This window comes from Crocodylus porosus, unplaced genomic scaffold (genome assembly GCF_001723895.1).
Source record: "Crocodylus porosus isolate Cpor-Errol unplaced genomic scaffold, CroPor_comp1, whole genome shotgun sequence".
Classification (NCBI taxonomy): Eukaryota; Metazoa; Chordata; order Crocodylia; family Crocodylidae; genus Crocodylus; species Crocodylus porosus.
This window is the reverse complement of record NW_017728921.1, coordinates 24,181,595-24,205,741: the sequence shown is the minus strand read 5'-3', so window position 1 is coordinate 24,205,741 and position 24,147 is coordinate 24,181,595. Positions and strand designations below refer to the sequence as shown.

Here is a 24,147-nt window from a genome sequence, read left to right as displayed (position 1 = left end):
TTCCTCTCCCTTGTAGACAGGAGTCCCTGGTGCCCACTTCTGCTGAACTGCAAGACAAGACCGTCCTCCTTGAGCTCTCGGCAGAGACTCCCGATTAAAATTTCACCAAAGGACAGCATCTCTAAGGGCCCAATGCTGTGAGGTACTGAATGCCCTCAAGCTCAAGGGGATCAGAGAGTGTTTAGCATCTTGCAGGAAAGCCTTAGCATGTGGCAGGATCTGGCCTCAGTGAAAGCATCAGCCTCCTCTGACTGCAGTGTCAACACTAGAGATGAGCTCAAGTTCTAACCCAGCTAATTAATGTTTGCAAAGCACTTTCTAGGCAAGAAGCACAGGGTATTATTATTGTAAGTGCAGGACTTGAACCCCACCACCTCCTGGCCTGAGGACCACAGGCTCCCTCTGACTGTAATACAAGAAACAAAATATTAGGTGGCAGGTGGGTGACTGGGGAAGGGGAATATAGGTGCCTGGAGAAAAATGCTGAACAGCTGCAGTTGCAAAGCAGTCTGTAGCTAGATGCAGTTTCAATGCTGGGAAAGCCATCCCTCTCTTCACAGCAAATGGGCTTCCTGGGAACCTATCTTGCTGCCATGAATAGCTAGCAGGAGTCATTACAGCCAGAGTCATTGCGACAGGGGGGCCATCACGAGGCCCATCTAATCATTGGCCTGCCCACCTGTCTAGGGCAGTCCGCCCACCTGTCATGCCTGAGGTAGCAAAAATGATGCTTACAAGGCAGGAGGATGCCCATTTACCGCCCAATGTCAAGGGCAGAATACACAGCTCTGCACTGTCCCTACACTGTGTCCCATGCCTCACAGATGTCACCATTATATGGCTCCATCCCCACACTGGGCCCCATTACATTCCCGACTGACATGTCAGACCCCGACCTAAATCCCTCCTAGTCAGGCAGCCTAACCTCAGCTGTCATGCAGGGCTGCAAACTCCCCTAGACCCTTTTCCTTCTTGGCAGTGGCACCTCCTGGGACCTTTGGCCATACAGGCACTGGCCTCGCCTCTAGACCAGTAGGGACTCTAGGCCCCTGACTCTGGCCATCCCTCACAGTGGGCATCCTGGCCCTCTGACTGTTCTCATCCTGGCCCCAGCATTAACCAGTTGAGGGTTTCCTGGCTAGGTTTCTGAGCAGCTATCCCCCTCTCTCTCATACGGGTCTGTTTTCTCAGGCCACTCCAAACACAGCTTACCTGATCTCTAAGGCCGGCTTAGTCCTTCAGGCCTGCCCATGCAGACCCTACTCCATGCAGCCCACTCATACATACCCCCACACAGGGGCTCCTACACCATCCCCTCCCTGGGCTACTAGATCTTACAACCCTTGGGCCTCAGGCCTCTGATGACATGCCTGGACCCCTCACTGTCCCCTTTATGGGGTAACCTACCAGGTCATGGGGGCTGAGGCTATACTGCACCCCATACTCACCTTTCACTAGGAAGGCACTGATGTGACATTTCCTGGGGACCACCTCACCACACCATCCTACCCCAGCAGTGTGTAGCTTTAGGTCATTCCCTAGGACAAGGAACCTCCTCCATCCCCATAGCTCCTATCCTGACCCTCCAGGTATTCTGGGAGTAGTTGGTCTCCAGCTGGGCAACACTACACCAGCAGCATCCCTACAGCAACTAGCACCTCAGCTCTGAGGGCCTGGGTTTATAATGAGGTTGCGCAGTCCCATCCTCCAATCCAGGAGCCCTCTTGCAATCATGTGACCGCCTCATTAGGCTGCAACACACCTGCAGGCTGCTCCACAGCCAGCTCAAACCTGTTAAAGTGGCAGGTGCCAAAAGTAACCTGCCACACTCCTGCCCCCTTAACTCAGCTCTCCTGGGGGGGGAATCTCTGTGACCGGCCAGTCGAGGTTTCCCAGCCAATGCACCAATGTAACAAGTGGGCCGTCCTGGGGCTGGTCTGAACGTTAGGCCTCACCAGACCTGCCAGCTGCTCCACAGCTTGCTTGAGCCCCCTGAAGTAGCAGGCACCAAAGCTGCCCTGCCACAGTCATCCTGGTTCCTCTGCACTTCCACAGGGAGCCATGTCCACTGAATCTCCCAGGCCAGGGGCAGTACAAAGCCAGGAGGAACTTCCAAGAGATGGGCAAGTGGCTTTGGGGCTACCGCATTGGGCAGCAACACAGGAGGTCAGGGATCCATTCCTAACTCTGCTACTGCCTCTCTGTGTGACCTGTAGCAAGTTGCTTGAGCTCCCTGGGCTGGATCCTCTGCTGGCTGTTCTGTGTTGCTCTGTTAGTGCCAGTACAAATGAAGGTTGGGGCTAAGTTCCTCAACTGTAAAATGTGGAGGATAATGATTCCTTTCTCACACGCGTGGTCTCACCCATTTATCTGGTGGAAGTTCCTCAGGGAAGGGCTAGTCTCTTACTGTGTATATATGCAGTGCCTAGCACAAAAGGGTTTATGCTCAAAGGGGGCATCAGAGAATATGGCACATATAAGAGTCTGGGGTAATTTCAAGTCATGGGAGAGACCGGGAAGTAGCACAGAACTGCTGCCTCTCCAAGGACAGAGAACAGCTCCCTTTCATTCAGGGCAGGTAGCAGGAGGAGTGTGACCAGCTGGCAGTGCTACCATACCTAGATTCCTTGGGGATTCTTCTGCAGTGCTAGCTTCAAGTGCCATCACGCATAGTCCTAGAGAAGAGAGGCCTCTCCGTTGCCAGTATGTTGGATTCCAGTGACAGAGAACCTAGCAGGCTGCTCTTATGTTACGTTCTGATGAATTAAGGACTTGTGGAAACAAAGGGCTCTGTCAACAACTGAGACACCAGCCACTTTCTCCTCTCTTGCCCTCTCCTTCCTATTCCCCAGGACTCTGCGAAGTCCCATCAACCCTAAACTGCAGTTCCCCTGCTGTCACTATCCTGCCCGCTGCTAGAACCAGCCTGGCAGATAGACTTCAGTGCTAACTTACACACAGCTATCAAAAGTCCTGGGTTTCAACACAAGAGTGCCACTGCCCCCAAATCCTAACTTGCAGCAGCTACTGATGGACCATCCATGGGACCCTAAATATCCATGTTTCTGTCCACTTGTTTGCCTATCTAGAGTATTTGATCCATGCCCTGAAAGCAGGTAAGTAGGGAAGGATGGGGTATGGGTGTATCCAAAGCTCTTCCTCCCACGCACCTACCAGACACTGCAGTTGAGCTACCACAAGATGGAAGTCCTGTTATCAATACAGTGTAGACATCCCACCTAGCTAGCTTTGGCATCCCTTGCAGCATAGCACAGTAGCCCAAATAAATCATTTGAGCATTCCCCCAGCTTCTCGGATGGTTGTTGCAGTCCATGCTACAATAACACAGGAAAACACTTAGGAACTGCTTTTACTCTCTTTGGACCCTGTTCTGCTACACTTCCATACACCTTACTCTACCAGGCCCCCTTTTGGCATCTAAATACCTCCCTTACAATGTCAAGGCCTTATCCTAAGTGCATTGAAGGCTATTGAAGTTGGTAGTCATTTCTTATCATGAAAGCACTGGCTTGTCTTCAAGGACCTCAGGACCAGCCCATCCAGGGGGCAGACACTTCTTTTCTCACAAGGGATATTGTTCCTAATGAATCTCCATCCCAAAGTCCACCCTCCCTAGAGATGGATCAGCATTATTTGCCACACACACACTCCCATACTAAACTCAGTGTAGCTGAGTAGAAGAACTGTACTAGGTCATTCTGCTTTGAATCCTCAAGAGGGTATATCCAGAAGGGCTAAAAACCACAACACTCGAAGGAAAGGGGGTGGGGGGAAGAGGCAGGCTATTCAAATGGCTGTTTAGAGCAGAAATGTTGGTTTGCTAGTATCAGCTGTAATTTTCCACGTATGGCCCATTTGAGCACTCCCAAGGCATGAAAGAGATGATGGAGAACAAGAGCAAAGCAGTAGGGGTTCTGTCAAAACATTTTGGGCCACTTTCTGTTGTCACTTACATTGGGCCAGTGCCACAGAAGTCAATGTTATTGTAAGGGCAAAGCAGAGGATAGAATATGGTTCAGTGGCTATAAAGAAAAAGAGAGAGAGGAGTCCAGGGACACTTGAGCACCAGGAAAAGGATCAGGATTGTGATTATCAAAGTGAATCAAAGAGGGATTTACCTGTGTGTGCATATGTCTGTCCTTGTGCCATTTTCTGTGCTGTCTGGATGCCGTAGATGCCCATGTCTGTGGCCTACTGCTAACTATAGTTTGCTTGAGGTTTGTACATACCAGGCAAGCAGTATATTCACAGATGTTTACACATGAATGAATATGAATGGATGTAAAGAGGTTATGGGGAATTTACTCCAGAGCTGCCCACACACATGCATATGCAGATCCCATTAGTCACCACATCAGCTCAGAAGTAAGAGTGAGCTAATAAAAATGAATGTGTACGCCAGCTGGGACACTATACAGCCCCTGACCAGCATCTCCCATGCACAAAGCAGTAGCAGCAGCAGTGGCAGTGACAGGTACATTAATCTATACCAAATGAGTTCATACAAGCACACACACATACACAAACAAATAAACATGCATGCACATACATACATACATGCACACACTGACATTCAATTTCATATCAAAAACCTCTACAACTAAGCATAGCACCAACTACAGAGTCACTACCAAGATCCCTGATGGTGTCTCACATTCCTGTGACACCTTTCGTGCTGAATGATCCCCCAAGGGCACATGTCATAACATGACACACCCATGTGACAGAGATTGTCATGTTGAAGTGCAGCCATATTTAAGGGGGAACATGACAGCTGTTGATCACTTTGCAGCAATGCTGTTTGGGCAAGGAAGTGAAAGACACTAATCTTGACATTGGAGTTCACACTTCTGCATTCATTCATTCAGATTGATACACCTGACAAAAGCTGCCTTCCCCCACGCTTCATGTACTCTTGATGATACTTAAAAGAATGGATCAAAAATACCTCTAGCTCAGTGAGCAGCTGCTGCTGGAAACCGAAACCTAATATCCCTCCTCTGCCCTTCTCCTGCTCCCTTATTCTCCTCCAGTGTCAAATGTCTGGGAGGAAGAATGAGCCTAGTGTTGCCAGATTTGAGCTACTTTGGACCAAAGGTAGGAAATGCACCCACAGCCATAAGAGCTCACAGAGAGCACCTGGCCAGACATGTGACGATTGTCTTCCTGTGACGATATGATGTGAAGATAAAGGTAGTCTTTCTAGTAGGGTGATACTCAGCCATTTGGGACTTTATTAGATAAAACCTGCCCATTATACTACACTTGGAAACCCACTGGCAATCAGTGCAGTTCACAAGTGTCTGGGGCCCATACACAAGGCCTACTTCTGAAAAGCATGCTCACAGCATTGCAGGGCTGTTGAGTGTAGTGAGACAACAGCAGATGCAGCAACCAACAGCTTGATATTGGTGAGGGTGACAAGGGAAACAATGAGCTTAGATTTATGACTGAATGACAGCACCCCTAACACGACGGGGCCATGGCCTCAGAAGAAAGAACATCTAGGAAGCATCAGTCCTTTAGGTATCTATCCAAGCACCAGCCAGCCCTGACTCCATTTAAATTATGAAAGGTAATGACACTGCATAGCAAGGCTGCTGGTTTCAGACCCCACCTACGCAGTGGCAGGGTCAGTGACCCCCCTGACACGGCTGTCTGGTTCCTGTTTCAGAGAACGCCCAGAGCAGTGACAGCCGCTGCTCTAGCCAGGGATCTGCCACTGAGAGTTGGCAGTGAACTTGCTGGCAGTGGTACTAAAGCAGTGCCAGCTGGTGGGCTGTTGCTGTGAGCTTCCTTGCAGCACTGCCATAGAAGTACTACCTGTTAATCTACTACTGTAAGCCCCTTTATGTTGGTGCCATGACAGTGCCAGCTGCTAACACACTTTCTGAACTTCCTCCAGTAGTATTTTATGGTGTTGGCCAAATCCTTTGAGGGTTAATAAAGATTTAAAAGTGAGCTGCATCTCAATCAGAACTGAGTCCTGATCTTCTGGTGGGTTTTAGCCAACTCTGACTCAATGCAAAGGGCATCTCCCTTCTCAGGGATGCCTCAGCTGTCAGAGAGGACTTGCTAGACCTCAGGATCAATACTTTCTGCAGCATAGCCACTCTGGGAAAAGCAAAGATTTGAGGAGATCATCGGAGCATCAGCCAAGGTGAACAAAGACAGACAGAGAGGACAGGCTTTAGATGGGCTAGTGGAGAACAGGGAGATGAGAAGCATCAGGTGGGGAGAGGTCAAAGCTGGGGAAATGAGACACTTATGGTTGGGTGAGGACCTAAAGATGCCTTAGGTCAGGGAGTTGTGGCCAAGGAAAGGTAAAACCAGTCTGGAATAGGGAGGAAGGTAAAAAAGGAAAAAGACTCTGGAGCTCAGCTTCAGCTTCCCCATGAATCCAAACCTGCTGCTTCACAGGCTTTTAGAACTGCTTTGAGCACAGGTCTGCAGTAGCAGGAGCTTCTGGAGGCATACAGGATGGCCTTGAACTTCCAGCAGTGGGAGCTTCCTCCACCAGTGTCCTGCCCATGCCAAATGCAATGACACCAGCACAGGCTCCTTCCCAGTAGTGCTCTGCCTGTCTCACAGGGATGCCATCAGTGCAAGCTCCCACAGAGCAGTGCACATCCATGCCACGGAGAGATGCCAGGGTGTGAGCTTCTCCACAGCAGGGCTCTGTTCATCCCCCCTCCCCATCAAGACAGGCTGTCCCATGCCTCCACATTGGGGTATCTGTTAGCCCTCTTCTCCCGTTAAGCAAGCAGAGCTGTGATTAATCAGTGACAAAGTGAGAAATAAGTTGAAAAATGTAATCAGTGCTTGGGAGGAAGAAAGGAATAATTGAAAAAGTGTTTCTGAGCTGGGATGGCTTTAATCAGCATCTCCTTTTTTGCTGCTGTGTGCTCTTTTTCCGCTGAGGATTACTGATTTTTACACAGATGCAGATTGGAGGCACAGGGCTCAGAAGAGGCGTTTCTGACTTGGAGGGGCCAGGGGCTGACAAATCACCTACAGATTTATGTCTTTGGGATGTTAATAATAAATGTGCCCTGCCAGGGTTTCCCCTTGGATGGGATTCTCCTTCTGCCTATCCCAGCGTCAGCCAAGAGGCAGTCCTCCAAAATCCAGGGACTGGGACTGGGACTGCTGTTGCACAGTGTCAGAGCAGAATCAGGCCTGTTGTTAGCACCCAGCCCTGTGCCTACCACTGAGTGCTGAGTGCCCAGAAGGCAGCATCAGGCCGTGAGCTGTGTTAGTCACAGGGAGCTCAGAGCAGAGCCTGGACTTAGGGCACAGCAGATAAGTAAGGACTGGGAGCATTTATCCCGGAAGCAGGAGTTCATTTCTGTAGTGAAGGTGCTCAGTGCCTCACAGGATTAGGTTTGTCTACAGGGCTTGACTAGATAATTCCAGCCTGAGATCCTGGCCCTGTTGTCAGTGCCAAAGCACCAAAGCATGAAGAGGCAACAAGACCCTTGGATCACTCAGTGGAAGCATACAGCAGGACACTGAAAGCCTTGCCAGGAGTGCAGCTGACCCATGGGACTGACTGCTACAGTAGGGTTTGATACTACATCTGGTCATGAATGTATCCAGGATTTTGTAAAGGAGGATGTAGGAGCAGCAACCAACACTGCAGCCCCATTCCCACCTTTCCCCTTCCCCCACACCAGGGTGGAGCCACAGGTTGAAGCAGCAGCCAAGGACCTATTGCAATTCCCAAATCAGGTAAGAATCTCCACTCCCTCCACTTCTGGCACACCCTTCTTCCCTCTCCATGTCCCGTGGCATTTCCCCTGCCATTTGCCCTTCTTCCACCTGCCGCTGTTGCTGTCCCTGGCTGACCTGGGGGTGGAAGGAGCTCCAGAGCCCCTCCTCCACTGGGCTGCATGGTGAATCAGGCTCAGCTGGGGACAACAGTAGTGGCAGGAGTATTCTGCCTCCTGGACTGGTGGCGAACACCCACAGGGACCAGACAGGGAGGAGGAGCCTGCCCAATCTGCTGTCCTGGGCTGAGCCCGACTTCCCACATAGCCCAACTGGAATGGATAGGAACAGCTCTGCATCTCCTCCCATGCCTGGGTCAGCTGAGGGCAGTGGGGACAGCAGCAGTGGTGCATTTGAGGTGGGAAATGGGAAGTGAGGGGAAGGGAGGGAACATGTCACTGAGAATTGAGGGGGAAGGAGAAGATGGATTCTTACCTGATTCAGGGACTTAGAAAAAGTCCTGGGCTGCTGCTCCCACAGCATGGTCTGAAAAGGGAGTATGACAGTGCCACTGCCTCCCACTTCTGGATCCACCCCTGCGTGCAGTCAAGGAATATTAAACCTCCATCTGGCACTACAGACACATCAAGGCGCAGCTCAGGGCTGCTTTCCCCCCTCTGAAGCTGCTAGTGTGGACCACTGTCATAAGAAGGACATTGAACCAAGGTGGACTGAGCTGTGATCCAGTCAAGAAAGAGATGGGTTTGCCAGATGAGAGGGACAGATCATGGTCTGGTCCAGTGGAGCTGGGATACTGAATTAGTGGTTCAGCATAGTTTAAGAGAAAGACAGAGACACTATTCCAGGTGGTCTGCTGATCTGATCTGTTTAATCAGGGAATCACCAAAAGGTCTGGATGGACCAGTCACTTGGTTTTGTGTTGAGAATTCAGTATAAAAATCCTTCTGCTTCATAGATATTGTCAGCAAACCCAAACCAGCCTGCACTATGGAAAGGTCCAGTGATTCTCCAAGGGCCCAGCACCTACCAGGAGAGCAGCCAGGAGCGTGGCCTGGTTGCTGCATTCACCCCTGTAGATCCCATACATCAGTTTCCACTTTTAAACACCAGCTGCCTAAAATGCACTGTCTAATCAGGTGACTATGAGCACAGAGGGGTCTGCCAGCAAATATTCCCCTTGAAGGGAAACTCTTCTGTCCAGTCTCAGTGCAATGCTCTAGCAGTCATTCCCTTTGCTGCTGCCATCAGTGCAGGATGGAAGGCGAGTGCACTTGGATGCCTTCTGTCCTGCTGTCCATTTAATGGGTATTACTATGCCCCAGGCAGCCCCAGAAGTAGCTGCCCTCTGTGGGTCCCTCTAGCTCATTATAAACCTCTTGCTTCTCATCAACACACAGCAACATGTGCACATAGATGATATATAAATTCCAAAGCAACTGATCCAATGCATACACTTCTCCCCCTGAGGAGAGGAGGAGAGAGCAAGCACGTGACAGTTATTTAGTCACGTTGCTTAATGCACAAAGAGAAGACATTCAGATACCACAGAGATGAGGGCAGTACAAGAATCCCTGGTGATCTTGGCTCGAATCAGCCCCATGAGCAGGAGAAGGGCTTTGTCTTCTGCTGCCGATGCCCTAGAACCATCCAGTCCTCTGCGTGCCCTTAAGAACTATCAGACTGAAATATCTTTGGCACCTTCCTCACACCTTCCTCTGAAGCAGCTGGTGCTAGTCGCTGTTGGACAGAGGGGACTGGGCTACATGCATCTTAGGGCTTGATGCAGTCTGGAAATTTCTAAATTTCTCTCTTTGCTCCCTGTACAGTGGGTGGGGGACACCCGGCTCCTGCATATTTTACATATGTATGAAGCATATGTGAATGGGGAGACTGCAGGGGAAACACTCTCCCATTCTCAGCAAAAAAAGAGAGCAGGGCATCCCTTGATGGCACAGAAGCCCCTGTGAGCCTCTCCAGAAATGCACCAGCAGTTGCTGAGGCAGATCCCTTAGCTCTGAAGCAAGTGCAACAGCACTCCCAGCTTTGAGCTCCCTAACCAACATCTCCCAGGAACCTAAAGGATTCCCTCCACTATCCTTTGGGGAACAGGATTAAACCTTGCTGGTCTGGTTCTGTGTGGCTTACGTAACAATGGCAGGATCCACACAGGGGCTGAGAGATCAAAATGCTATGTCACAGAGACTGCAGCAGCAGGAAGGGCATGACTTACAGGGCACCCAGATTTCCTGAGCTTGCTAGAAAACAAGGCCAGGGGATACCCTAAGGATTAAGGGGTCCATGCAGCAAGCAGGGAAGCGATCAGAGCTGGCTGGTCACTGTTCATCTCTAAGGGAGCTGCAGGCTTTCAGCCTGCTTCCTATAGCCAACTTGTGGGTCAGGTTCACATAAGGTCTAAGCCTAAGAGGGGAAGGGGAATGCCTTCCCCCTCTCCCTATCTCTGCAAGTGGCTTTATTTATTTATTTATTTAGCTGTTTCACCGCTCAGATGTTCATTTGGTTGGCAGTGGGGGGAGCATGTGTGTACGGTACGTGTGAGTGAGTGAACGAGAGAGGAGCGAGAGGACGGCACTGCTACACAGAGTGGAGAGAGAGGCTGTGAAAGCAAGTCTGGCGCTGAAGTCCGGCTGGGGAAACTTAGCGCAGGGGTGGGGGTGACCCAAGCTTTGGCCTTCAGGACCTGGCCTGAAGCCATGCCAGCCTCTGGGAAGGGTGTTGCTGTGCAGTGGGTAGCTGTGTCCGTGTGTTTGAGAATTCCTGGGTGAAAAATTCAGAAGGATGCACAGCTGTGTTCTTCTGCCTGCCTGAGAGACCTAAGGAGAGGAGAGAGCGGCGAGGGATATCGCACCCAGAATGGGGAGACCCTTCTACTTGGTTGGTTTCACCAGGAACTAGGTGCCATCTGGAATATTTCATCCCTTTTGATTTTGCTTAGGGATCTAAAGCAGATGAGTGCAGAGGATACACTGTGGCCAATGAAGCTGTAACCTCTTCATCCCTGCATCCTCTTGTTCCTCCTACACTCCCCAAATCCTAGGACAACGGCTCAACTGGAATTGGGATCTGGCTTCCTTCACAACGTAAAGAACTGCTTGTCCCACTCAACCCATTGCTGGAGAGGAGGAAGCAAGCGCCTGTTTTGAAGGGGTGGGGGGTGCTTTGGGATTGCACCCAGAGGTAGGTGTGTATCGGAGGTGTGAGGGGGAGCCCAGTTTTGCTTTTCCGGACTCTGTCCCCAGCCAGGGCGCTTCATATGAAATTCGTGATTAAAGTTCGGGATTCAGGAAGCTCTGAAGATGCCTTTCCATCCAGTGACCGCGGCATTGATGTACCGGGGAATTTACACCATCCCCAACATCCTCACCGAGCAGCACCCTGTTGAGATACCTGAGGATGAACTGGAGGGTGAGTGATTTCTGGCAAGAGGGTTTGTCAGTAGGTGCCCATCAGAGCAGAGTGGGTGGCTGGGATGGGGGGCGAGGACAACAGTGACACCGGAGTCATTGTGTAGCTAAGGATGTTGTTGCTTCATGGTGTGGCTGCACAGTCAGGGGAAGCAAAAAGCAGCTTTGGCACCTGTTTTATGACACTGGAGTTTGGCTGCTGGAAAATCAATGGGGAGGCAGGTCCCGATGCCATGCGAGAGTTCCCAGCACAGAAGCCAGCAGAGTGTGTGGGGGGGGGGGTGGCCCGGGGGGGAGGTGGGAAAGCAAAACAAAGTGAGAGGCCCCAGAGCCAGGGGAGGAAGGAAAGAGCTGGAGGGAGGGGAGGCAGGGAGGTGCAGCCCCAGCGGTGAAGGGCTGGAGGGAAGCAGGTGAGCGGGGAGGGCTGGGAGCCCGGGAGCGAGGCGCCGGCGTGGGAGGGAAGGAGAGAAATGGCGGGAGCCCGGGGTTAGCAGGGGTGCAAACCCGGCCCCTTCCGGCGGGGGAGGCTGCGGCGGGGCGGCGGGGCGCCGGGACGTGGCCCGGGGCAGGCAGGAGCGGAAGAGGCGGAGGGGCCGCGGGCGTGAGCAGCCACCGAGGGGCCGTGTGCGTGTGCGTGTCAGTGCGCGTGTGCGCGTGTGCCCGCCGCGCAGTCACTGCGGGATCCGCTCCGGAGTTTCAAGTTGCGGATCCCGGCGCCCGGCCCGGCCCCGGCGGGCGCGGGCAACAGGTCTGCAGCAGGCGGCGAGCGCGGCCGCAGCGCCGCGGGGCTGGCCGGGCCCGGCACCTGTGCCCCGGCCTGCGGGGGTGGCTCTCGCTGCCCAGCGCAGTGACAAAAGCGACTGCGCGCCAGTTGCGTGACAGGTCTGGCTCTCGCCGCCCTAGCGCCGGGTCGCAACGGTAGGGCACGGGGATGGCTGCTGCCCTGGCATCGTGCCACGATCGAGGGGCATGAGCCGCTGCTGCTGTCTCAGCACGCCACAGCCGTGTGACGCAGGCCACTGTTGCTGTCCCAGCGCGGCGGCGCAACAGCCTGACACGGGTGACTGTTGCTGTCCTCACTGTGATGCAGGGGACGGTCGCTGTTCCAGCGCCGAACAATGTCACGACAGTATGACACAGGTGACTGCCACCGTCATGGATGGCACTGTGTCACAACGGCAGGGCAGATGACTGTTGCTGGCTGGTGCAGCGTTGCATCAGTGATGTGGCTGACTCGTGGTGTCCCGGTACCATACGACAACACTGTGACTTGGTTGATTCTTGGTGTCCCGGCACTGTGCTACAATACTGGGACATGAGTGACTGTTAGCGTCCTAGTACAGTGTCACAACAGTATGGTATGGGCACCTGTTACTGTGCTAAGTCAGTGTCACAGTCATATGACGTGGACAGGAGTTGTTGGTCACTGTACTTGCACAGGTATAAACACAGGTTGGCTTCTGACTAGCGCAGTGTCTCTGATACAGCACAATAAATTGTTTCTGTCTTAGCAGGGTCACAATATTGCATTGTGACCTGTTGTTTCCATCTTAGCACATGTCACAAGAACAGGGCATAGGTGATTGTTACTAACCTAACACAATGTCACAGTACTATGACATGGGTAGCTGTGGCTGTCCTAGTACAGTGTCATAATACTATGACATGGGTGACGCTGTTTTAGCTTTGTGTCACAATAGTATGATAGGATTGTAATTGCTGTCCTGTCACAATATCACAACAATAGCATATGCATAATTGTTGCCATCCTGGCATAACGTCACAATAATATGATATAAGCAATTGTTGCTGTTTAGCATGGTGCAATTAACACAATGTCATATTAAGATGACAGATTATTGTTGCTATCCTAATACAGCATCACAATAAGATGACATGAGCAATTGTTTCTTTTTTACCCCACTTGGACAAAGGGGAGATTTGATTTTCAGCACAGTGTGAGCCAAGTGGATTGCTTTTATATAACAATGTATCCCCTATCCCTACAAGTTACTGTTGCTTTATAATGATATAATTGAAAGAACAATGTACTTTTCTAACACAAAATATTTTTGTTATAGTAAAATATGACTGACTTCCTTTTGTGTAGCTATGCCATACAGTATTATATAAGTAAATATTAATTTTCTATATAACTCCATAAAATAGTTTTTGTGTAAAATTTTATGCTGTAATCATACCATTAAGATTGTTGCTTTTTAATCACACCGTTACCTGAGCAATGGGGTGCTGCTGGCTTTTTATCCAGTATCATGATATGAAGTGAGTAACTGTTACTTCCTAGTCACATTGTGTTGCATATGACTACCACAGAGTACAGAAATGACAGTTGCTTTCTGTGCATGAATGACTGTTGCTTTCCTATCACAACACAATGTGAGCAACTGTTGCTTCCTATTATAGTAGAGTGTAATTGTTGCTTTTCTATCACAAAGCAATGTGAGCAGGTGCTGCTTCCCTCTTACAATGCAGTGAGACTTTTGTTTTCCTCTTATAATGTGACTCAAGTGACGGCTGCTTTCCTGTCACAGTATACCATGATATGAGGATACCTGCGTTTCCCTATCACAGAGCAGTGTAATTGCTACTTCCTATTACAGTGTCACATGAGCGACTTGTTTTCATTTCACAATATTTCATGATATGTGAGTGATGTTTGCTTTTTTTATGTGAGCTGCTGCTGCCTGAGTCTCAGCAGCTCTATGTTTTGTCACTTCATTGTCAGTTCTAGCTAGGATCCTCACTTCAGATTTTCAAAGCAGAGCAGAGGGAGCAGGGAGTGGGAATGTGCTCCCTGCAGAGGTTTCCATCCCATTCCTCCTCCACCCTTTCCAGGCCGGCAGCTTCCTTGGCCTCCTGTGCAACTGGGAATTGCAAGTTTACAGGTGATTTAGCTATAGGAGGCAAATCAATTTTCACTCTACCTCTGCTCACTGATGCTTGAGAATTACTCTCCCAGAAGTTCCTAGCACCAGGTCAGGTTTCTGCTGCTTTAACCCCTGTTACATCATTGCTGCTGACTTTGCAACATCCCTATCTGCTGGTGAATGTCCAAGGAGTTGGGGTGTTATTCTTTAGTTTCTGCTGGACAGACATGCACCATATCAAAAACACCCAACTCCTTGCCACAAGACTCAATACAGGCCAAGGACCAAGTGGGTCACAGATACTTGGCTCTGCAGGGTAAGGCTGTAGTGTGTGGGTGGAGTTGGGTGACAAGCCAGCTTTCCTAGCTCCTGCCTTTGCTGTGTCTGTTGTGTGAGTAGAGGGAGGACTTCTTCCTCCAGGCATTCTTTCCCTAAGATGAGATATACTCACGGGCAAGACATTGTAGCTGATGGCAAGGCCCCTTCAGCTGTTTCCTTTCACTCAGGCAGCAATGGGGCACATGACAATGGTGGGACTGCTCCTTGATCAGTCTTGGCCAGTCTGGTAGGTCAAGGAGAGCAGCTTTACAAGCAGGACACCTACACATCCCAATTGCTACCAGTACATAGGGCCTGGAGCACTGGGGAATGTGGCATTCCTCTCCCTCTTGCGTGTACAGTACCTCTCTGCTCATCATTCCCAGATCTAAAAATTCCCTCCAGTCTCTTGTTTATAAGGGATAACTCAACAGTCATGACATTGGATAGTAACTTGCTGCTATTACAGATCAGCAATAATTATTATCATTCACTGGCATGGAGGAAGCAGGAACACTGCACCTGCATGGAACAGGCCCATGTCTTTAGACTGTCCAGTTAACCGATGGCTTATTCAGTAAGGTGTCAAGTCCCCTGTACCCTTTGAGGCCAATTGCTTCTGGGAAGTGCAAAGTCCCCAGAAGGCACCTCACTGTGTAAAATGGCACTGCCATGGGGAAGGAGCTTCTTGCTGGCCCACAGCCTGAGGTCAACTTCTGTATAGAAGATGGATAGCTTGGAGATATATTTAAAGGGTTACAAGTACCTTTGGAATCTGTGGGGTTTACTGGGGCTTGGAAACCTAGCATCTTACTACGTCATCTTAACTTGCATTTATGTCCAAGAGTCAATCAGGTTTTTCAGAGATATTAAGGGATACCGAGCCCATGTCCAGAGTAGGAAAGTTGAGCTATGGACACGCCATAGATGACATCCCTTTACTGCTCCTGTCTTTACACTTCTAATGTGTCTGTCTTTCATATTTCCTGCTCCCCCTCTTTTCTCTCGGTTCATTCTCTCTCACTCTCTCTCTCTCTGTCTCCCACACCCCCCTCTGTCCCTCTTTCCTTTTGTTCACAGTTTTCTTAACAGCCACTTTCCTTAAATGGAACATGAGCCCAGTAATGTAGCAGCTGACTCACTGGGACCAAATTCCTGCCTGGTGTAAGCCTTTGAAGTCAGGGGGCTTACCCCAGGATGGAACTTGCCCCTGGGAACAAAATTAGACAGTGAAGAAGGATGGTCCCATGATTAAGGCACCAAACTGGGACTCAGGAATTCTGGCTTTGGCTCCTGCCACTGACTCACTGCATGACCTTGGGCAACTCCCTTTACTTCCTTTCAGGGCCTTCCCACCAAGTTGTAAAGCAGGATGATGCCCTTTGTCTTATTTGTTTAGACTGCAATGTCTCCAAAACTAATTTCTAATGGGACCCAGCACAGTGGAACCTGGATGCTGGTTGCAGAATCTGTTTGCCAATGTCATGTTAAGGAGAAGTTAGTCCATTCCCAACTATGACACTTGTGACTGTACCTGACTCTGAGTCACTACTGATACTGTGTCAATGCCTAGGCTTCCTGGTGCTGTCTGCCTCCATCACAGCCTGCCTCAGCAAGCTTCAGAGGGAAGCTACGCATTGTGTGAGGAAACACACTTCATTTCCTTGTTTACAGAATGACACCTTTTCATTTCTTCCATCACTTCTTGTTCTTGCGTTAGGGGATGGGAGCTCTCAGCTGGTTGGATATCTGCCTCCATCACTATCTGTATCTCTGTCCAATCTCTTGTCCTTTTTTTGCCTCTCCACACTGAACCGCTTCTTCTCTCCAGAAATATCCCCCCTCCCTCACTGCCATTCCAAGCCTCTGATCATTTCCACTGCGGCACCTTCTCCAATTGTCCTTTTGGAGGCGAGGAGGGGGCTGAGGCTGAACACAGCAGCCAAGGTGAGTACAAGCCAGTCCTTCAGAGAAGGTCATCCTCACATCTCCCTGGTTTTTCTTGTACACAGTGAGCTCTTCTACACATCTCCACCCAACCCCCACCTCATTGTCTCTTGGTCTCGTATGCTGTCCTGAAGCTTTTTTGCCTCCCAAGCATACCTGCTGCTGTTTGTTCTCTCCTTCATGAAGCAAAGCCTCTCCTCCTGTCCTGGTCCCCCTCTTTGCTTCTCATGAATGCAAAATATTGCCTGTCCCTGCTCTGCTGCCCCACAACTTCTGTCTTCTCATCTTCTCAGTGCTGCCTCACTTCTCCCCACAGCACAGCCTAGTCTTATTATAGTTTCCTCCCAAGCCTGAGCCCTTTTCCCCAACATCCTTTCCATGTCAGCAAGAAGGCTCGTTGTCTGTCTCATGGGCAATAGTGCAACTAGGGGTGGGAGACTGGAGCATCAGCCCTGATTCCTGATTTTCAGGAGCAAAAGAATGGCTGCCACTGCCACCCAGTGCACAGAGACTGCTTGTTTGGCCTTTCCTCCCAAGTCAGGGTAAAACACTGGCTACTCTTGTTCCTGCATAGAAAGTATGTCTCCCCTTTGTCTTTGCCAGGCCGGAGCAGGACAGATGATTGTTTCCATGTTGGAGAAAAGATTCTTCACCCCCACACTAGATCATTGCACTTGCTGTTCTCTAGGCCTTTGCTGCATTATTTGCATATGCAAGTTATCCAGAGAGCAAAGATTTCTCATTACAGCACCTGTGCTCCCAGCCCACAAGCCAACTGGGGCCAACACTTCATGCTCTGAGCTGCCCATACCCATCCTGGTCAGCTTCCTGAAGGAGGAAACAGGTGAGAAATTAACAGGAGCAGATACCTGAGAGCTGGCTCCAACTATGAGCCTGAGCCTGTGGCCTAGCTATAACAGAGAGGCTTTAGCTAACATGCAGAGGCAGGCAACAGCTAGATTTGCTGAAGGCCTGTTGCAGTACCTATGTGAGCTGCCTTTTCTTCAGTTCACCAGCCTCTGCAGAAAAACCCAGTACTCTCTGAGTTCATACTGCAGTGACTGCAGCTCCTGTAGATATACCTAGGCAAGACATGCCCAAGCTACTTTGAAACTCACAAAGTAGCAATGGCAATGCAGAGTTCAGCACAGGCTGCAAAACCTGCCTCCGCATCTTGCACCCTCTTCCCTCCCCCATTTCCCCCCCATAAACCAGGCAGACAAATGGTCCTTTCCAGAGGACACTATGGCAAGGCAGAGTGCAATACTACCAGCTTCTTGCTCTCCAAAACTTCCTATGTATACCTCTCCTTTTATCATCCTTTGATCATTCCTAAAGGGGCTTTAGCCCCTTGCTGCTGAGCCAGCACAGCCATGTACAAAAAAACTCCTGGACAGTTATATCAAAGCTCTGTGACCAAAGGATACACACACCCATGTCCCAGATATGTTTAGTCTCCTGAGCAGCACTAAAACCCCCAGCCTACATTTCTAAAACACCAAGGGATTATATGGGAAGATTCTCTGTGTAATGGGGAAACTGAGGCACAAGGAGATGAAGTGACTTGTCTAAGGTCAGTGGCAGGGCCAGGTATGGAACCCAGAAACTGTTGTTCCCTTCTGTGCCCGTTCCATTACTACCACTCATTTTCAGTCAACAAGGAAAGGAGTGTCCCATCCAGCCCACACCAAAGCATTGATGAAACGGGCTGCTAAAGGGAACCCCCCAGAATATGGTATCAGCAGAGGTTATATTACTGGGGTTGTCTGCGTTAAAAAGGAAATGAAGAGGGAGGCATCTGGTAACTGCACATGCAATAAAGTATGATCTAGGGAAGACAGAGAGGGAGCTTCTCTTCTCCTTGTTTCATAACTGAAGAACAAGGGCATTCACTGAAATCAGAAGGGTTGGAGGAATTCATTACTGGCACTGGGAGTCATTAAGCCCAAAATGTAGCAAGAGTCACAACAAGACCAGACATTTACATGAATAATGAGACTTTTCAGAGGTCTTGTAACAAGATTTTGGCTGGAACAAGATTTTGGAAGGAAAGCAGAACCTGGTGCTCCAGGGCTTAAGTTGATCCCTAACTGCTAGAGATAAGGATGAGACCTAATGGGGGTAGGCTTGTCTCACTTCAGCTGCTGCAGGGCTCTGACACCTCCTCTGAGGTACTTCATGCTGACCAACATCTGAGATAGGCAACTGGGCTAGATGGACCTGATGCCTGATCCACACTGGCAACTTTCTGCCAGGAAACACCATGGTCTTTGAAACTGAGCATTTGTCAGGCAAAGGCCTGTCTGGGATACTCGGGTCTGGTAGAAGGAAAAATATTTCCACTATCCTGGAATTCTCCTAGGATATCACCCTTCATCCAGGAGGTCAATGTCTCAGTGCTCTGCTGGGATGTACTTTTAGTTAGGGGGGCTTGTTCCCTAATTGATGTTGTCCAGAAGGACATCCTAAGGGTCATCCTAGGGACATCCTAGGGATGTCATAGGCAGCTATGGTGTGTTTAAGACAATCAGGAAGCACTGTTGGCCAAGATAGGCCCCTGGGCATCACTTGTCAGTTCTTACATACCACATTACATGAAGGGCAACAGATACTCAGCCCAGGGGTCTGAATTTACCCAGAATTATACCTTCTCCCTGACAGGTGAATTGCCCCATGTGCTTTATAATCCCAAACAAGTTTAAATTCCTGGAGAGGGCACTAATGAGAATGGTGTCCCTAAATGGATTGTCAAAGGGTCTGAATCCAGGAACCTCCAGATCTTCAAGCATGAGTATCTGCTGCTTGGACTGAAAGAGGAAATTTGTGCAAGTACAATAGCAGGCTCCTAAAATGCTCTGCTTGGCCCAGCCAGTAGTAGGACAGCAAGCTGTATTGTGCTAAGAAGGCAGGTTCCTTTTGTTCTGTGGTTTCCAAGACTGCTGAATGGTAATAGAGGAGAATTTTGCTCGACGTAGGTTCTCATGCAGCTCTTCCCACCCCACCTGGGGGCAGAAGCAAATGATAGATTAGGAAGCTCAGACTAGAAGACAGACTCCTGCTTGTACCATCTTGTTATTTGACTTTGGGCTGTGTATCTGCTGTTTGTCGATACAAATACATCACACGGATCAATTCAATTAGGCCTTGGTTCCTTGGCAGCTACAAACCATCGCATATGGATGAGCTAGGAGTGGACACGGTGGGAAAGAGGGACCAGGACACACAGTACAAATCAGTGACAGGAAGAATAGGACGGGGACTGTATCTTCTGTTATGTCTGTTAAGCACCAGGCAGACACTTAGACGGCACGAGGGAAATGATCGATCATATTAATGAAGCTCAGTCATTACACTTGGCATCTTCAAGGTGCTTGCAGACATGAGCTAATTAATCGTTACAAGCCCATGGGAATTTGGAAAGAATGTGCTCCCTATTACAGATAGGGTAATTGAGGCACTGCCGCTGGAAGCATCCAGGGCCCGTCCTTGATTCCCTGGAGTTCCTTAAAGTGAGAACCTGGGACACTAAAGGCAAGCACAGAACTCTGTTTTTTGAGGACATCTGTCAGCTATCACAGAGGCCTTGTCCACACATGGAATTTACCCTTGTTTTGACTGATATCAGTTTAAAATCCCATTTAGTTAAACTGAGGCAAATCCTTGCAGGGACTCTTGTAGTCTCAGTTTCTATCTGGTTCAGCTTGTGCCTGTACATTGCTCTGTGTACACTTTGCTGATACAAACAAGGTTTCAAACAATGCAAGATGCCCAAGCAGGGGTTTGTGCCTGTTTCATTAAAGCACTTAAATTTTGTGCCTAAGTCAGGCCTAAACTTCCAAAGCCACACATCTGTTTGCAAGGGACCCCTGAAACCCTGTAGATGGCTCACGCCTTGACTGGGATGACATAGCTGGGGATGGTCCTGCTTTGATCAGGGGGTTGAACTAGATGACCTCCCAAGGTCCCTTCCAACCCTAACTTTCTATGACTCTATGGACGCCCCTGGATGGGAGACAGCCTCTTCTGGGATAGTGCCACAATCCTGGTCAGGGTACTGCAGTTTATACTCACCCCAGGGTGCCTACCCGTCCAGAATCACTAAGAACTCTGAGGGTCTTCAGGCCAGAGGAGGTTCCAACCTTCTGGGTTTATCAAGAAAGGAGGTGCTGACTCAGGGGCTACTTTTAAAACAAAAATAGTCACACTTCACCACTTCCACAGCTCCCACTCTGTTCACATCTCCCTACCCTTTTTGCAAGTCAACAGCAAAGTACCTGAATCCTGCACTGACATCCTAGTCTCACTGAAGTCAACAGGGATTTCGCAGTGGACAGGATTTTACCGTAGAAGAATCCCCACCTTCTCCAAAGAGGCAGATCGGTTTAAATCAGAGACAATATGGGGTTTCCTAGGAGCAGCTCTGCAGGAAGAGGGGCACATGGAAGCTGATCAAACAGAAGTGGTGGCCCATGGAAAGGACAGAAGAGCTGGTTTCCCATTTCACCATCCTCTTGGAGTCTGACATGAAGCCTGAACAAACCCAGCCCCAGTTTCACAGCCGGGCCCTGAAACATCGAGTTCTAAACAAACCAGTGTGCGGTGGCTAGGAGTGGTCTGACAGCTGCTCAGTGGTGAAGTGAGTTGGTGACAGCTCGGCCCAGCTTCCAGCACACAGTCCTCCAATTCCTCCACCGCCATGCATGAAAATAATGAGCCATCTCAGGAGACATGCCAGCTACTGAACGGGCACCAGAGCCTGACTTCCCCTCTCCTGAGGGCTTGTCTGGACAAAGACGCTTTATCATTGTGAATCAGACTAACCCAAATCAAGGCCACTTTAATCCTGAATGTTTGTGCTCTCCCACAACCCTCCTCCCTGTCTTCACTATCTCTGCCCTCCCCCAGCCACAGCATCTTTCATATGATTTTACTAATCCATTTTGATTCACAGTTATTGTTCATTTGGTTTAACTTTCCTGGGTGTCCTCATGTAGACAAGCCCTGAGAGGCTGTCCTTCCAGGGCCAGGAGCCAGACATCAGGGATGCTCATTTTGTTCCTGCCTGTGCTGTATCATTTCAGCAGTAGAGCAGGGAGCTCCCTGGGCTTGGTAAATGGCACTTAAACCTGCACCTGGAGAACATGGGTCTTTGTCTCCCTCTTGCGGCTGGTCCACGCAGGAGGTTAATGTGTTGGTTATGGGTCTGAGCCAAAGGGCTGATTCTTTAGCTCAGTTAGGAGTGGCTGATGCCCTTAAAGCTTTATGTCTGAAGTTCAAATAGTGATGACAGCCCACTAGTTGCATCTTACTGGGTCTCTGCATGTTACCTGGTGATGCACTGTTTTTGCATCAGTGTGTGGAGACTGGATACAGCAGGGGGAAAAGAAAGGAGCTTATTCCCACCCAGCCCAATCCCCCCAAACTAGCTTCCATCCCCTCAGCACAACAAAGGGCTCCCTTCCCCTTTCACGGTGCAGGATCTGGACTGATGTGAAAATGAGAGCTCCGGGATTTCGCCCAGCACACACTGAATGGCCCAGCAATTTCCTGGGGGTTGGCTTTATGGACTGAAGATTGATTTTATGGAAGAAAAAAAAAAGAAACAAAGGCAACTCACTGAGTTTATAATGGTAATTTGCAGGAGGTACATTCTGAGCTTTTACAAAAGGAGTGAGCAGAGTGAGGGAGGGCAGACTCATGCCAAGCACCACTCAAATACCGCAGCTCTGCCTCTTCCTCCCCACATTTGTTCACTCTGCTGTCCCCTTCCCTTCCTGCCTCCCCCACCCTATTCCCTTCTGCACCCCTGGCTCTTTCCATCCATCTTCCAGTTCTTTCTCCCTGCCTCTGAACCTCCCCATTGTTGTCCCCTTCATCCACTCCTCAGTTCTCTGGTTCTGTCCATTTTTTCCCTCCCCCACTCATGTTCACCTCCTCTATCCTCCTTCATCCTCCAGCACTACCATACCCACCCCACACCAACCCCTGTGCTGGGCTGGGCAGACAGAAGGCACTAGCAGTATCAGGGCGGCCCTTTCTCCCATATCTCTGTGGGGGCACAGATGCCAGATCTCCCTTCAAAGGAGCAGGGGGAAATTTGGAAACTCCCGCATGGACATTTCTGCTGTGAAGCGGTGGTGCTGCTGCTTTACCTGGGGCTGGGAGAGGCTCGGGGCCCTAGTCACATACCCTGTCCTCCTGCTGTTTCCATCTTTTCATTGCCTTCCAGATGAGCAAAGAAAGCCACTATTAGACTCTGTGGCATGGGCTCATCCCTCATCCCACCTTCCCATTTGATGCCTTGAACTAAATCAGCCTAACAAGGCTGTTGTGCCCTGGAGCCCTGGACAATTGCTCTGGTTGCTCACTCTTAAAACTATAGTGGTGCTGGTGAACCCTCACTTCACTGGCTAGTGAGGAGCATGTTTGGGGCAAGCAAGCGAGGAGGGAACTCTCCCACAGCAAGGGACACATATATGTTGACCCTTGCTGCCTCTGTCCAAAGGGCTTTCAGCCCAGGCTCTTCCCTAGCACTGAATGCACCAAGCGAGCTTAGAACCCCTGACACTGGAAAGTGCCTGGATCTGGGCTCATGGCTTAAAAAGTCATTTGATCAAGCCCTTTGTTGTGCATTTCCCCAGGTCTCAGAACGGGCACTGCAGGAGACAAAGAGAGCACAGAGGCAGTTAAATGACAGCTTAGTAAATACAGCTCCAGCCTGGACCATGAACAAGGCAGAGACGCTGAGCTCCTTATGTCTAGAGACACAAGGGAGACCAGCAACTGTGCTTCCTACCTCAATGCTTTGCCACTCACTGCTTTAACACGCTCTCAGGTATGGAGGGCACGGGGACAACCACTGTCCATCACTGCGGAGTAGCCAAAGAGACCCCTGAGAGGGCACAGGCAGCTGCTGCTCTCTCTCCCACTGCTGGATCCTGGTAAGAGCAGCAGGCACCCCTCAAATCAGGATGCCCGTGAGGGGCTGAGAGATGCAAATGCATTGCTGGCAGCACAATCCCTCTCTCATTTGAGGATTAGGAACTGGTGGAGGGACTTCAGAGGACAGTAACACAAGTGATGCCACAGCTGGAAGTGAGATTAGGAGAGCAGAATATGCAGAGCAGTCACAGAGGAGAGGGCAGGAGAAGTGTCTGCTCACAGCTGAGGCAGCATGGATGAGAGGCCTGAGACCTAGACGCTCCTGGGGCTCTAGTCCTCACTGCTGTGTGTGACTGGCATTCACCAAAGCTAAGGGGCGGCTGGTGCTGTACAGCAAAGGAGCCTGAGGCACTTCTGAGAATCCCACTAGGCTCCTATCTGCATCATTAGGCACCTAAATACCTTTCAAATTTTCCCCTCAGGGCTCAGCAGTGCTCTGTGGAGACCTGACCTATCTAGTCAAATTGGCAAAAGCCGCCTTTGAATGGTGGCACCCTGTTTTCAAAGTGCTGAGCTCCCCTGAGTCCCATCTTATTTCCATTCCCTCATGCGATGGCTTGCTCCCCCTTCTGCTGCTGGCAGCACCTCCGGTTTGGGAAGTGCACAGGTTAGTGAGTCGTCATGCAATTCCTAACCACTGCCACACCATCTCTTTGCTGTAGCATGGGCTCAGTGTGCTGCCTGGTGCTCTGGGCTTGCTCATGTGCCCATCCTGGGGAGGACTCAGTGCCATTATCCAGGCTCCATATCAGGTAACACTTTCAACCATCACACTTCTGCTCAGGAGCCGACAGAGCAGTAGCATTATATCCATCGCACTGAAGGGAACTATGGCAGCACAAGATCTAGCCAAGGTCATACAGGGTGTCTATGGTAAA

General features: G+C 50.1%; 1 protein-coding gene across 2 annotated transcripts in view; it reads left to right on the top strand.

The window, feature by feature from the left end:
• Positions 1 to 10,319: 10,319 nt before the first annotated feature.
• CABP7 (calcium binding protein 7) overlaps positions 10,320 to 24,147 on the top strand; it is an 85,615-nt gene continuing 71,787 nt past the window's right edge. Inside the window, exon 1 of one of the 2 annotated variants that reach the window (XM_019539299.1) lies at positions 10,320 to 11,175. In XM_019539299.1, coding sequence (XP_019394844.1) covers positions 11,067 to 11,175 — 109 coding nt within the window. In that variant the 5' untranslated portion in view covers positions 10,320 to 11,066. The remainder of the gene's footprint in view (positions 11,176 to 24,147) is intronic. The other variant, XM_019539301.1, reaches the window with a different exon arrangement.